The sequence below is a fragment of the Hemitrygon akajei genome, chromosome 14, assembly GCF_048418815.1.
Source record: "Hemitrygon akajei chromosome 14, sHemAka1.3, whole genome shotgun sequence".
In the NCBI taxonomy this organism is placed as follows: Eukaryota; Metazoa; Chordata; class Chondrichthyes; order Myliobatiformes; family Dasyatidae; genus Hemitrygon; species Hemitrygon akajei.
This window is the reverse complement of record NC_133137.1, coordinates 106,777,593-106,790,654: the sequence shown is the minus strand read 5'-3', so window position 1 is coordinate 106,790,654 and position 13,062 is coordinate 106,777,593. Positions and strand designations below refer to the sequence as shown.

The window sequence follows — 13,062 nt, the reverse complement described above, 5'->3', positions numbered from 1 at the left end:
AAAATGCGTCGAGTTTCAGCTCCTCACAGACTGCGCTAAGGATCTGGAGCTGCTGCTCGATGAGCTTTGGCTCATATGGGAAAATGAGAAGGTGACAGATAGGAACTACAGGGAGGCAGTCTAGGTGACAGTATATATGTCATGTGGAAGACACTAGCAGAGTGCCAGTAATGTGAGAGTGTCAGGGGGGAGAAACAAGTGTTATTGCTATTACTAAGTAGAAGATCCTTGGGAAGCTGAAACGTCTGAAAGTATAGTAGTTTAGTCACTTGGACCAGATGGTGTACACCCCAGAGTTCTGAAAGAGGTGGCTGAAGAGATTGTGGAGTCATTAATAATGGTAATGATCTTCCAAGAATCACTAGATTCTGTTATGGTTCGGGAGGACTGGAAAATTGCAAAGGTCACTCCACTCTTCAAGAAGAGAGGGAGGCAGAAGAAAGGAAACACTAGGCCAGTTAGCCTGACCTCAGTGGTTGGGAAAGTTGGAGTCGATAGCTAAGGATGAGGTTTCAAGGTACGTGGAGACACATGATAATTTAGGCCAAAGTCAGCCTGACAAATCTGTTGGAATTCTTTGATGAAATATCGTGCAGGATAGACAAAGCAGAGTCATTGGATATTGTGTACTTAGATTTTCAGAAGGCCTTTGACAAGGTGTCATGCATGAGGCTGCTTAACAACATAAGAGCCTGTGGTGCTACAGGAAAGATTCGAGCATGAATAGAGCATTGACTGATTGGCAGGAGGAAAAGATTTGGGAATAAAGGGAACTGTTCCACAGGGGTTGCTGTTGGGATCGCTTCTGTTTACATTATATGTCAGTGATTTGGATAACAAATCTGATAGCTTTGTGGATGGGATGAAGATGGGTGGAGGGGCAGGTAGTATTGAGGAAGCAGGGAGTTTGGAGAAGATTTTAGACTGATTTGGAGAATGGCTAAATAAGTGGCAAATGGAATACAGCATTGGGAAGTGTTTGTCGTGCATTTTGGTAGAAGAAATGAAAGACATGGCTGTTTTAAAAAAGGGGGCAAAAATTCAAAACTCCGTGGTGCAAAAGGACTTGGCGGTCCTCATGTAGGACTCTCTAAAGGTTAACTTGCAAATTGAGTTGATGGTGAGGATGGCAAAATGCAATGTTAACATTCATTTCAAGAAGACTAAAATATAAAAGCAAGGTTATTTAAACTGAAGCTTTATAAGGCACTGGTGAGGCTTTATATAGAGTATTGTGAACTGTTTTGGGCCCTCATCTAAGAAAATATGTGCTGACGTCTGACATTGCAGAGGGCCCAGAGGAGATTCACAAGGATGATCCCAGGATTAAAATATGATGTGCATTTGAAGGCTCTGGGCCAGTACTTGCTGGAGTTTAGAAGAATGAGGAGGGATCTTATTGAAACCTACTGAATTTTGAAAGGCCTAGATAGAGTGGATATGGAAAGGCTGTTTTCTATGGTGTGTGAGTCTAGGACGAGAGGGCACAGCCTCAGAATAGAGGGACATCCATTTAGAACAGAGATGAGGAGGAATTTCTTTACCCAGAGTGTGATGACACTGTAAAAATCATTGCCACAGACAGTTGCGCAAGCCAGGTTATTGAATATATTTAAGGTGGAATTTAATAGTTTCTTGATTAATCAGGGCGTCAAAGGTTACGGGGAGAAGGAAGAGGATAAGGTTGAGAGGGGTAGTAAATCAGCCGTGAAGGAATGGCGGAGCAGACTTGATGGGCCAAATGCCTAATTCTGCTCTTCTGTCTTACGGCCTTATTGTTTGATATCTGACCAGAATTTAAGCTATTGGTAAGTTCTACTGTTTCTTCCTTCATGTACATAACTTGAAAAATATCAGTGTGTGGTCTTGCTTGGTTAAACTAAAATGTTTTTTTTATGAGAATGCTTCAGAAGTGACTTGGTTATTATTCTGCTATGTATTGTCCAGATCCCTCAGTCTAATTGAAATCTTCAGTTGACCATAACTTCACTGCACCACCCCCGGTAGAACGTGATGCTCGGATGCTCCTCCCAGCAGCTGTGGGTTTGTTATTTTATTTATTTAGAGATACAACATGGAGCTGGCTCTTCAGGGCCATATATTTAACACTTGCCTACTTACAGGACAATTTACAATGACCAATTAACCTTCTAACCGGTATGTCTTTGGAATACGGGAGGAAACTGGAGCACCTGGAGGAAAACCACAGAGTCACGGGGAGATGAAACAAGCTCCTTACAGACAGTGTGGGAATTGAACTCCGAATTCTGGTGTGGCCCGAGCTGTGATAGTGTCATGCTAACCAATCACTGTGGAGCCTTATTAGGAGTTCTGGTTACATCAGGTCAGATACCCCGTCTGTGTTGTTATTGTGGTAGTAGAATTCTGTCTGTAGCTGACCTTTTCTATTTCCAGACCAGAACTGATGCGACGATCACGTGGTGGAAATGCTGGGCTGCTGAAGTGTGGCAAAGCCACCACATATGAAGGAGGGATGAGGGAACCGGCAATTGCCTACTGGCCTGGCCGCATCGCTCCAGGTATGCATGCGTCACCATCTGGCTGCATAAATATTGATTGTGCTCCAAGCTGGGACGTGCAGCATTGCTGTATGGGATCACCTCAGTCTGGAGTCCATTCCCTTGGGGAAATTAATGGTCCAACCACAGTTATTGGTTGATCTGTACCTGGACTTCACTTATTCTCTTTGTCCATTGTATCTGGAAAATATGTTAATATTTATTTCAACTTCAGTTGATTTCTAGCACATTATTGTTTTGGTGGGAACATAGGACAGTACAGCACAGAACAGGCCCTTCAGCTCACAATATTGTGACCCTTTACTCTACTCTAAGATCAAGCTAAACCTTCCCTGCTCCATAAATCCACATTTTTCTTTCATCCATGTGCCCAACTAAGAGTCGCTCAAATGAGCCCAATGTCCCTGCCTCTACTACCACGTCTGACAGTGTGTTCCACGCACCTACCAATGTCTGTATAAAATCTTGCCTCTGTCATCCCCCTATACTTGCTTCCAAACATCTTAAAATTAAGTCCCCTTATACCATTTCCACCCTGGTAAAAAGTCTTTGGCTGTCCACTTTATCTATGCCTATCATCTTGAACACCTCTATCAGGTTACCTCTCGTTCTCCCTCACTCCAAAGAGAAAAGCCCCAGCTCGCTGAACCTATCCTCATAAAACATGCTTTCTAATTCAGGCAGCATCCTGGCCAACCCCCTCTGCACCTCTCTAAAGCTTCCACATCCCTCCTTTAATGAGGTGTTGGAACTGAAAGGGGAGAGTTCCAATTTTCATTAACTCTTATTTTCTTGATTTCACTCCTAAATGACCAGGCTCTGATTTTAAAATTATACTTCCTTGGATTCTCCACCTAAATAGACAATTACATTTTTCTGAACTGTAGCTTACTATTAATTCCATTATTTTTCTTTTTGAAGATCCATTTTTCCAATAGATTTTCCTTTCTGTTATTTTATGGAAACATCCATTTTATTGTTGTGTTCCATAATATATACATTCATTCTAAATGCTTCTCTACAGTTATGAAGAGACATGTTCTCATGATTGATTTCTAGGGAGGGTAAGATTGTGTTAAGTATTCTGCAAAATCGGCTCTTGGCTTTAATGATGTGTAGCAAGGATGATATCCTTCGGAAAGTAAAGCCTTTCTTTGCTTGGCAGGTGTGACCCACGAACTGGCCAGCACCCTTGATATCCTGCCAACAATTGCCAGCCTCACGGGTGCAAAGCTTCCACGTGTCAAACTTGATGGATATGATATGGGGGATATCCTCTTCAATAATGGGAAGGTATATGTTGTCATATCTGACTGTAAGCATACCTCAGGTATCAGTATTCAAAGCATGACAACGTCATCTTTATAACTAATTGGGTTTACTTTTCTATGTTCCCGTTTCAGAAATTTACATGGGAATTTAATCAGTTTTTAAATTGAAACTGTATCTGCTCTCTTAAGTCAATGTAAAGGAACCCACTGCATTCTGTTAAAAACAATATCAAGTCATAGGTTCGTAGAAGACTACAGTACAGAAACAGGCCCTTGGCACATCTGCTCCACACCAAACTGTTATTCTGCTAGTCCCATAGACCAGCACCTGGACCATTGTCCTCCATACCCCTCCCATCCAAACTTCTCTTAAATGTGCAATTGAACCTGTATGTACAACATCTGCTGGCAACTCATTCCACACTCACACCACCCTCTAAGTGAAGTTTCCCTTAAATATTTCATCTTTCACCCTTAACCTATGACCTCTAATTCAATCTCACCCAACTTCAGTGGAAAAAGCCCACTTGTATTTACCCTATCTATACCCCTCATAATTTTATATCTCTATCAAATCGCCCCTCATTCTCCTAATCTTCAGGGAATAAAGTCCTATCCTATTCGACCTTTATAGCTCAGGTCCTCATGTCCCAACAACATTCTTGTAAATTTTTTCTGTACTCTTTCAATCTTTCCTGTAGATAGCTGACCAAAACCTCACATGATATTTCAAATGAGAAACAGAAGCTGGAGTCTGCAATTGGTTTGTTCATCTTACGTTCAACAAGATCATGTCTGACCTTTTACCTCAGACACCATTATATCCTTCTATATTTTGAGGACTGAACGATGCAGAAATCTGTTGGTCTCCATTTTGAATGTAACCAGTGATTAAATCTCCTCAGCTCCAAGAGTAGGGAATTACAAAGATTCTTCCTTATCTGGGTGAAGAAATTTCTTACTCCCATCCTACATGGCCATGCCTTTATTTTGAAATTGTAGCCCCTAGTTGTTGATATTTTAGCTGGCAAAGTGTGCTTCCCACTTTTACTGAGCTATCTGAGAATTATGTATGTTCCAATGAGGTCATTTCTCATTCTTTTGAACTCCAGAGAATAGAGGCTTAGCCAGCTTCATTTGTTCTTATAAGGCAGACCCACCTGGCCAAGTAACTACGCAGGTTAATCTTCATGGCGCCCCTTCAAAAGGCAATCAAAACATTACACAATGCACAAGGTATAATCTGAGCAAGCACCCATATAAGTTCTAATCGTTAGAGGCCAACATACCAACTAATTTTATAATTGACTGTTGTAGTAGTGAAATGATTTGGGTCGAGTATGATGTTCTCCTAGGGGTTGTCTATTGGTGGATCCACTGGTGTGGACACGAGTAAGTGGCTGTGGTTAGTGGAACACAAGCATGAGATAACCTGCAGATGCTGGAAATCCATCAACAGACATAAAATGCTGGAGGAACTCAGCAGGCTAGGCAGCATCTATGAAAAAGAGTAAACAGTTGATATTTCGGGCCAATAAGGGTCTTGGCCTAAAACGTCAACTGTTTACTCTTTTCCGTAGATGCTGTCTGGCCTGCTGAGTTCCTCCAGCATTTTATGTGTGTTGTTAGTGTTGGGTCTTTTGGTTGGCTGTTCAGTCTCTCCTTTATTGCTGCCACTTATTTTTCTGTGGCACAGTAGTGTTGCTGCCTCTTGAACAGATTTCCTCCACGGGTATCCATTGAGTGCAACTGCTTCCCAATTTTTAGATGTAATGTTGAATTTGTGTTCGGGTTGATTTTGATATTATCTTTGAAATGTTTCCTTTGCCCACCAGAGGCTCACTGACCTTCCTTCAACTGGGGGTAAAGGATCTTTCTGGGGAGATGTGAGTTAGGCATCTGGCTGACATTTTTAATTATATACTTTTATTGAAGGAATGATAAATACAGAATACATAATGGATTACATTTTCCTCCATTTTGCTTTTATATCTTACCCCTAACCAAACCTCCCCTCACCCTCCCTCCCTGAACATACCATGGCAGCTAATGTACTTACAAGTACGGACATTTCACAGCCATAACCCCACACTACTGCAAGACGAAGGCCCACACACATCCACAACATGTCAGATGATATAAAATACATTCAGATTATAATTCATCAACTACCCTGTGAGGTAAACCATATGCGTGTTAAAAGAGAGGCAACTTCCCAAGTATAATCAGATGCCCTCAACTGGTAGGTAATTCCTTAAGACTCCCAAAATATGACAAGAAAGGTCCCCATTTCGAATAGAACTTTTTCACAGACCCCCCTCAAAGTGAATTTAATCTTTTCTAATTTCGGAAAAAAGCATTTAATCCTCTAACCAAGCAGCAGCAGATGGGGGAGTGGCAGATTTCCAGACCAGCAAGATTCTCCTACGGGCCAAAAGCGATGTAAATGCAACAATACCCGACTGGTTTGCATTTAAACCCAAAGCATCATCTGCCGCAGCTATAAGCGGGCAAGGTCTCAGTGTCACCCCCAAAACCTCACTGGTAATTTTAAAAACCAGTGCCCAATAGCCATCAAGCCGAGGGCAAGACCACTAAACCAGCCAGAGAGAAGGAACACCTGTCACAGCTAGCATCTGCCCTGGGATATATGTCAGCAAGCCTGGCTTTTCTTAAATGTACCCTGTGTAAAACTTTAGATTGTATGAGCCCCAGTCTAGCACATGATGATGAGGAATGAACCCTATTCAATGCTTTTGCCCAATATTCCTCAGCCAGATCCATACCAAGGTCATCCTCCCACCTAGACTTAGTTTGGATCTTGAACTCCCAAAGACATCAGCTGAGAGTATAGAACAGAGATCAGCCCTTTATTATTAAAGCTAAGAGTGAGTTTTTCCCACAACATAGCAGGTGGTAGATCAGGAAAAGAGGGAAATTTTTCCTTGACAAAGTGGCGAATCTGCAGATATTTTAAAAAATTATGCAGAAGGCCATATGTACTGCGCAGGTTATCAAAACTATCAAATATATTAGAAACATAGAAAATAGGTGCAGGAGTAGGCCATTCGGCCCTTCGAGCCTGCACCACCATTCAGTATGATCATGGCTGATCATCCAACTCAGAACCCTGTACCTGCTTTCTCTCCATACTCCCTGATCCCTTTAGTCACAAGGGCCATATCTAACTTCCTCTTAAATATAGCCAATGAACCGGCCTCAACTGTTTCCTGTGGCAGAGAATTCCACAGATTCACCACTCTCTGTGTGAAGAAGTTTTTCCTCATCTCGGTCCTAAAAGGCTTCCCCTTTATCCTTAAACTGTGACCCCTCGTTCTGGACTTCCCCAACATCGGAAACAATCTTTCTGCATCTAGCCTGTCCAATCCCTTTAGAATTTTATACATTTCAATAAGATCCCCCCTCAATCTTCTAAATTCCAGTGATCTATTGTCAGTGTACAAATCCTTAATGCGCAGAATACTGTTCAAACCCCATTTTCTAAAAACTGAATCGAGTGTGGAGGGAAGAAGTAGATGGTTTCTATGAATGGGACCCAAAACTGAAGCTAATGTGAACTTATAGTGGCAGCGAAATTGATTAAAAATTTTGAGGGTGGACAGCACGACGGGGTTAGATGTGAATTGAGAGGATTTCAATGGCAAGGAAGTATACACTAAAGCTTGGAGAGACGAGGAGTGGCAAGACCGTGTCTCAAGCAGGCACCAGTTTATATCTGGCTGGTGGAGCCAAAATAATACCTTTTGAATGTTCGATGCCCAGTAATAATGAATAAAGCTAGGGAGGCCCATTCCACCCACATCACAACCTCTTTGGAGACTGTGCTTATTAACCCTTGGGACCTTATTTTCCCAAATAAAGGAGGCTATGGCTTAGTCGACTGATTTGAAAAATAACTTGGGTAAGAAAACTGGCAAACACTGGAACAAGTAAAGAAATCTGGGAAGTATAGTCATTTTCACTGATTGAATTCTCCCAGCTATAGTAAGGGGTAAACTGCGCCATCTCTCAAAATCAGCCTTCATTTGGCTAACCTGAGGCCTGTAGTTAGCTTCAAACAGAGATGTAAAAGAGCGAGGAACGTGTATCCCTAGATATACAAAACCATCTTGAGATAAAGGAAAAGGTAAAGATTCCTGTCGGATCTGTAGGGCCAAGTTATTAATGGGAAAGCATTTGCTTCTTTGAAGGTTCAGTTTATAGCCAGAGAAGGCTCCAAATTGACCGAATAATGACACAATAGCAGGACTGCTACCTACAGGGTCGCTAACATAAAGTAAGAGGTCGTCAGCATATAGGGATACACGGTGTTCCATGTCCCCTCTCCTAGCGCCTTGAAATAATGTGGTTGACTTAAGTGCAATAGAAAGAGGATCAATTGCAATTGCAAAAAGAAGAGGGGACAATGGGCAACCTTGGCGAGTGCCACGTGTTAATGGGAAACAGATCGAGAATAATTTGTCTGTACACATGCTAAAGGCGAGTGATATAATAGCTTAACTCAGACTACAAATATTCTGCCAAATCCAAATTTCTCCAAAGCATTAAACAAATATACCCACTCCACTCTATAAAATGCCTTCACCGTGTCCAAGGAGATAACAACCTCCGGACTCGGAGAATCACTGGGTGAATAAATCACATCAGCCAGTCGACGGATATTAAAAAAAGAGATTTTCAATAAAACCTGTTTGATCATCCGAGATTATCTTGGGAAGGGGGCGTTCTAAACAGCACGCAAGCACTTTAGCCAAAATTTTTACATCCACATTCAAAAGAGAGATGGAGCAATATGATCCACATTGAGTCGGGCCCTTGTCCTTTTTAAGAAGAAGTGAAATAGATGCCTATGAAAGAGTAGGGGGTAAGGAACCGTTCTCCAAAGATTCCTGAAACACTTCTAGAAGAACTGGTATGAGCTTATCCTTAAATTTCTTATAAAATTCTATTGGATAACCATCAGGACCTGGGGACTTACCACTCTGCATAGCCAGAATGGCATTATTAATCTCTTCCTGCCCAAGAGCCCGATCTAAATTCTCCACCTCCTCTGGTTCAAGAGTTGGTATTTCCAAATTATCTAAAAAACATTCCATATTTGTTATATCTGAGGGAAACTCTGAGGTATACAGAGAGGAATAAAAAGTTGCAAAGATGTTATTAATCTCTTTTGGATTGCCTGTCAAGTTTTGGTGCGTGTCTCTTATCTGGGGAATAAATCGTGATGCAGCTTGACGCTTCAACTGATGAGCCATAACCCGGCTTGCCTTGTCACCTTATTCATAATAGAGGCCACGTGTCTTAAGAATTAATTGATCTGATAGGTTTGTAGTTAGAAGATTAAACTTCGCTTGCAAATCAGCCCGGCTTTTATATAATTCCACAGTGAGTGCCTCAGAATATTGCCTATCCAGGTCCAAAATAGATTGTGATAACACTTGCATTTCCTTCCTACGCTTTTTATTGGCATGTGAAGTATAAGATATTATTTGACCCCTCAAGTAAGCTTTTAAAGTTTCCCAAAGTAAAGAGTACGATACTGGCTCAGTTTTGTTAGTCTTGAAGAATGTGTCAATGTTAGCTGATATATAACTACAGGATTTCTCATTGGAAAGCAAAAGGGGGTTAAGTCTCCACAGAGGCCGTTCTCTAATGTTTAAAGGAAAATATAGGTCCAGTTTCACGGGTGAGTGATCAGATATAACTATAGCAGAGTACTCAATTTGTCTCATCATTGATATAAAGGAGCTATATATAAAGAAATAGTCTAGCCTGGAATAGGTGTGGGGAACATGAGAAAAGAAAGAGAATTGCCTAACTGATGGATTCAAATATCTCCAAGGATCTATATAACCATTTTGTTTCATAAACATTGAGAAGGCCTTTGCCATACCAGAAGATGTTCCTCTAGAGCTAGACCTATCAAGCAGTGGGTCAATAGCACAGTTCAGATCTCCTGAAAAGATTAGCTGGTGTGTATTCAGGTAATGACAAAACCTTGTTTGCAAAGTGGACGTCGGCTCAATTAGGGGCATAAATATTTACCAAAATGACAGGTATCTGAAAGAGATCCAGAAACTATAATAAAGTGACCATTAGGGTCACTGATTACATCAGATGGTGTAAACTGCATTCTTTTGGTGATTAATATTGCCGCCACCACCCCCCCCCCCCGGACCTACTATTAAATCTGGAATGAAAAACCTGACTAATCCATGCTTTACGGCAGTGGTTCCCAACCTTTTCTATGCCCCACACCCCTAGGAAATGTTTGATTAATGTTCGCACCCCCTACAAAAGAAATATCACATTTGAAGATGAAGAAGTCTAATTTCTAACTTTTGAACCACATACAATACTGCGGGTGAACAAACTGAACTTAAAAAAATAAGCTTTTAACTCACTGCATAAAATGCAAATATAAATTGAGAATTAGATTCTAATTTATTCAGAAAAAATTGTAAACAGTAAAATCAATCCCAATTGTGAACATAAAATTCAATGACTTCTTTGCTCCTGCTTCTCATTCATGATTTTGTCAAATCATGGAACTTTCTTGCTGACTGCGATCCGTAGGTCTGCCTGTGGATTCAGGCAATTCCTGGATTTTGTCTTGATTGACAAAAGAGAACTGAATCCAGATTCACACAAGTACGTTGTTGCAAATGGAATGAGGACACAGAGTGCTTTTCCACCAAGTCTTGGGAACATATCCAGCGCTGCACACCAACACTCCTCCAAAGTCTTGCTTTCAAATTGCATTTCAAGAGCTTGATTTGTCTGCAAATCAATAAGATCTTCCTTCAGCTCTTCATCATCTGACATTTTCTCCAAATTGTAGGAATATGGATTCATGATCCATTCTTCTGAAATCTTCAGGTCTCCAGCAGCAAAATATCCATCAAACGATTCTGACAGCATTTCCAAATGAGCCACAATTTCTTCACGCACAGTAGGAGTTATGGATCCAGCATCATTAACCATCTCTTCTAGTGAAGGAAAATTTGAGACACTGCCTCTTTCCAACCTTTGACGCCAAAGACGTAACTTTTCTTTGAAGGCATTCAACTTTTCACAAGCCTTCAATATGTTCATCCCTTTTCCTTGAAGAGGAACACTCAGGTCATTCATACGAGTGAAAATGTCAGCTAAGTAAGCCAGCATTTGGGCAAATTCCTGTGATTCCATTGCCCCAACCAGATCACATTCACACTCCTCCAGAAAAACTTTGATTTCTTCACGCAGTTCAAAGAAGCGGTTTAAAGCTTGTCCTCGTGACAACCAATGGACTTCTGTGTGGAAAAGCAAAACTGAATGCTCACTTCTCAGATCCTCACAAAATGATTTGAAGATGCAATGGTTCAAAGCATGCCCCCTGATCCAGTTGATGATCTTCACACAAGTATCAAGGACTTTCTTCAAATTTGGAGGCCATGTTTTTGATGCCAACGCATGCCGAAGAAGAAAACAATGGGTAACCTGCAAGTCTGGAATCTCGTTTTTCATCAATGCAGAAAAACCAGATTTATTTCCAAGCATTGCAGGTGCCCCATCAGTGCACACACAACCATTGACTTTGATATCTAAATTATGTTTGGCAAATAAGTCTTTCACCAGCTGCATCACATCCTTTGCAGTTGTGTTTGTTTTCAGATCTTTACAAAACAGGAAATCTTCCTTCACAGCACCATCATTGACATACCTCACTACTGTGATGAGTTGACTACAACTGGAGACATCAGTTGACACATCCAACTGAATAGAGATCTTAAGAGGACTAGCTCTGACATCTGAGATGACTTGGTCCAAAATATCTTCACTCAAATCACTGATTCAGTTGTGAATGACATTATTTGATAGGGGCACCTGTTCAAATATTTTTCTTGCTTCTTTGCCCAGGATAATTATTGCCATTTCCAGTGCACATGGCTTGATGAGATCTTCCGCAATTGTATGGGGCTTCTTGGATTTGGCCACTTTATATGCCACTTGGTATGAAGCAAGAAGTAGTGATTTTTCAACAGAAATGAAACCTAATTTTGGAAGAGTTCCTTGTGAATCAAAACAAGCTCTTTCAATGACCCAACATCATGTCCTTCAACATCAGCTCCGCCATGCTTGCTCTTGAAGTGCTCTTGAAGCTTGGATGGCTTCAGATTTGAGTTGGAAAACACAACGCTACAAAGAATGCACTGGGGTTTTTGCAAGCCATCATTTCCTGTTGTGCAAGTGAAACCAAAGCACGCATCGTCATCATTCCATTTCCTTCTTTTTGACATGATGAAGGGTTGAGGGTAGAGAAAAGAAAACTATCTGACTAAGTCAGGGATGACTGCTTTACTCAACCAGATACGCCTATAACAAAGTATGGTGAGAAATATGCTTTCGAATATTATATTACAATATTATCTGCGGTTACGCCAAGATAAATTGTCAGGTGGAAATGCTACAGGGACAGGACACGACTTATTAGGCTACTCTCTACTGAATTTACACACCTATTTCCGATTATTACCGGAGATATGAACTCCCATCACACGATTCAAAGTCCTCGGTGCTAACCATGATACCTCCTCAACTAACACAATTCAAAATTATCAACGATTCAAGAAAAAAACCTTTTAAGAGAAAAAAAACCTTCAAAATTCAAAAACTTATTTAATGCATTGAGACAAATACAAATGAATGACTTCAGCTGCTTTTTATCAAAATGCGGCTTTTAAAAATTTTATAATTGAATAATTTACCTACTGTCTGCGGGTTTGGTTTTAACACGAAGTCTTTACTCGATGGTTGATTTGGGATGTATAAAGATTTTGGCATTATGAGATGATTTTTAACTCTAAGATATAACCTTCTAGCTAACACTGATGAGAATCCTCAACGCTGACTCGGGCAGTGGGAGACTGGAGTGTGCTTGGGATAAAAGTTACTACCACTTCTCAAGGCACACTGGCAGCTGGCTGAATGATGACTCGTGACTTGTCACTCAAGGACACAAGCCACTCTTTGTCGCACCCCCTGAAATTCCATTTTGCACCCCAGGTTGGGAACCCCTGCTTTACGGAGTCTGTTATGGTCTTCCACTCTTAAATGTGTCTCTTGTAGAAATAGTATGTCCGCTTTTAATTGTTACAAATGAGAGAACACTTTAGCTCTTTTAACAGGACCATTGAGCCCCTTTACATTCCAAGAAATAAACCTCACAGGGTGGCCTCCATCAGCAGCAC

General features: G+C 41.0%; 1 protein-coding gene across 1 annotated transcript in view; it reads left to right on the top strand.

Moving 5' to 3' along the window:
- arsa (arylsulfatase A) overlaps positions 1 to 13,062 on the top strand; it is a 45,530-nt gene that overhangs the window by 12,226 nt on the left and 20,242 nt on the right. The window contains exons 4-5 of the mRNA XM_073066895.1: positions 2,416 to 2,540; positions 3,706 to 3,833. Coding sequence (XP_072922996.1) covers positions 2,416 to 2,540; positions 3,706 to 3,833 — 253 coding nt within the window. The remainder of the gene's footprint in view (positions 1 to 2,415; positions 2,541 to 3,705; positions 3,834 to 13,062) is intronic.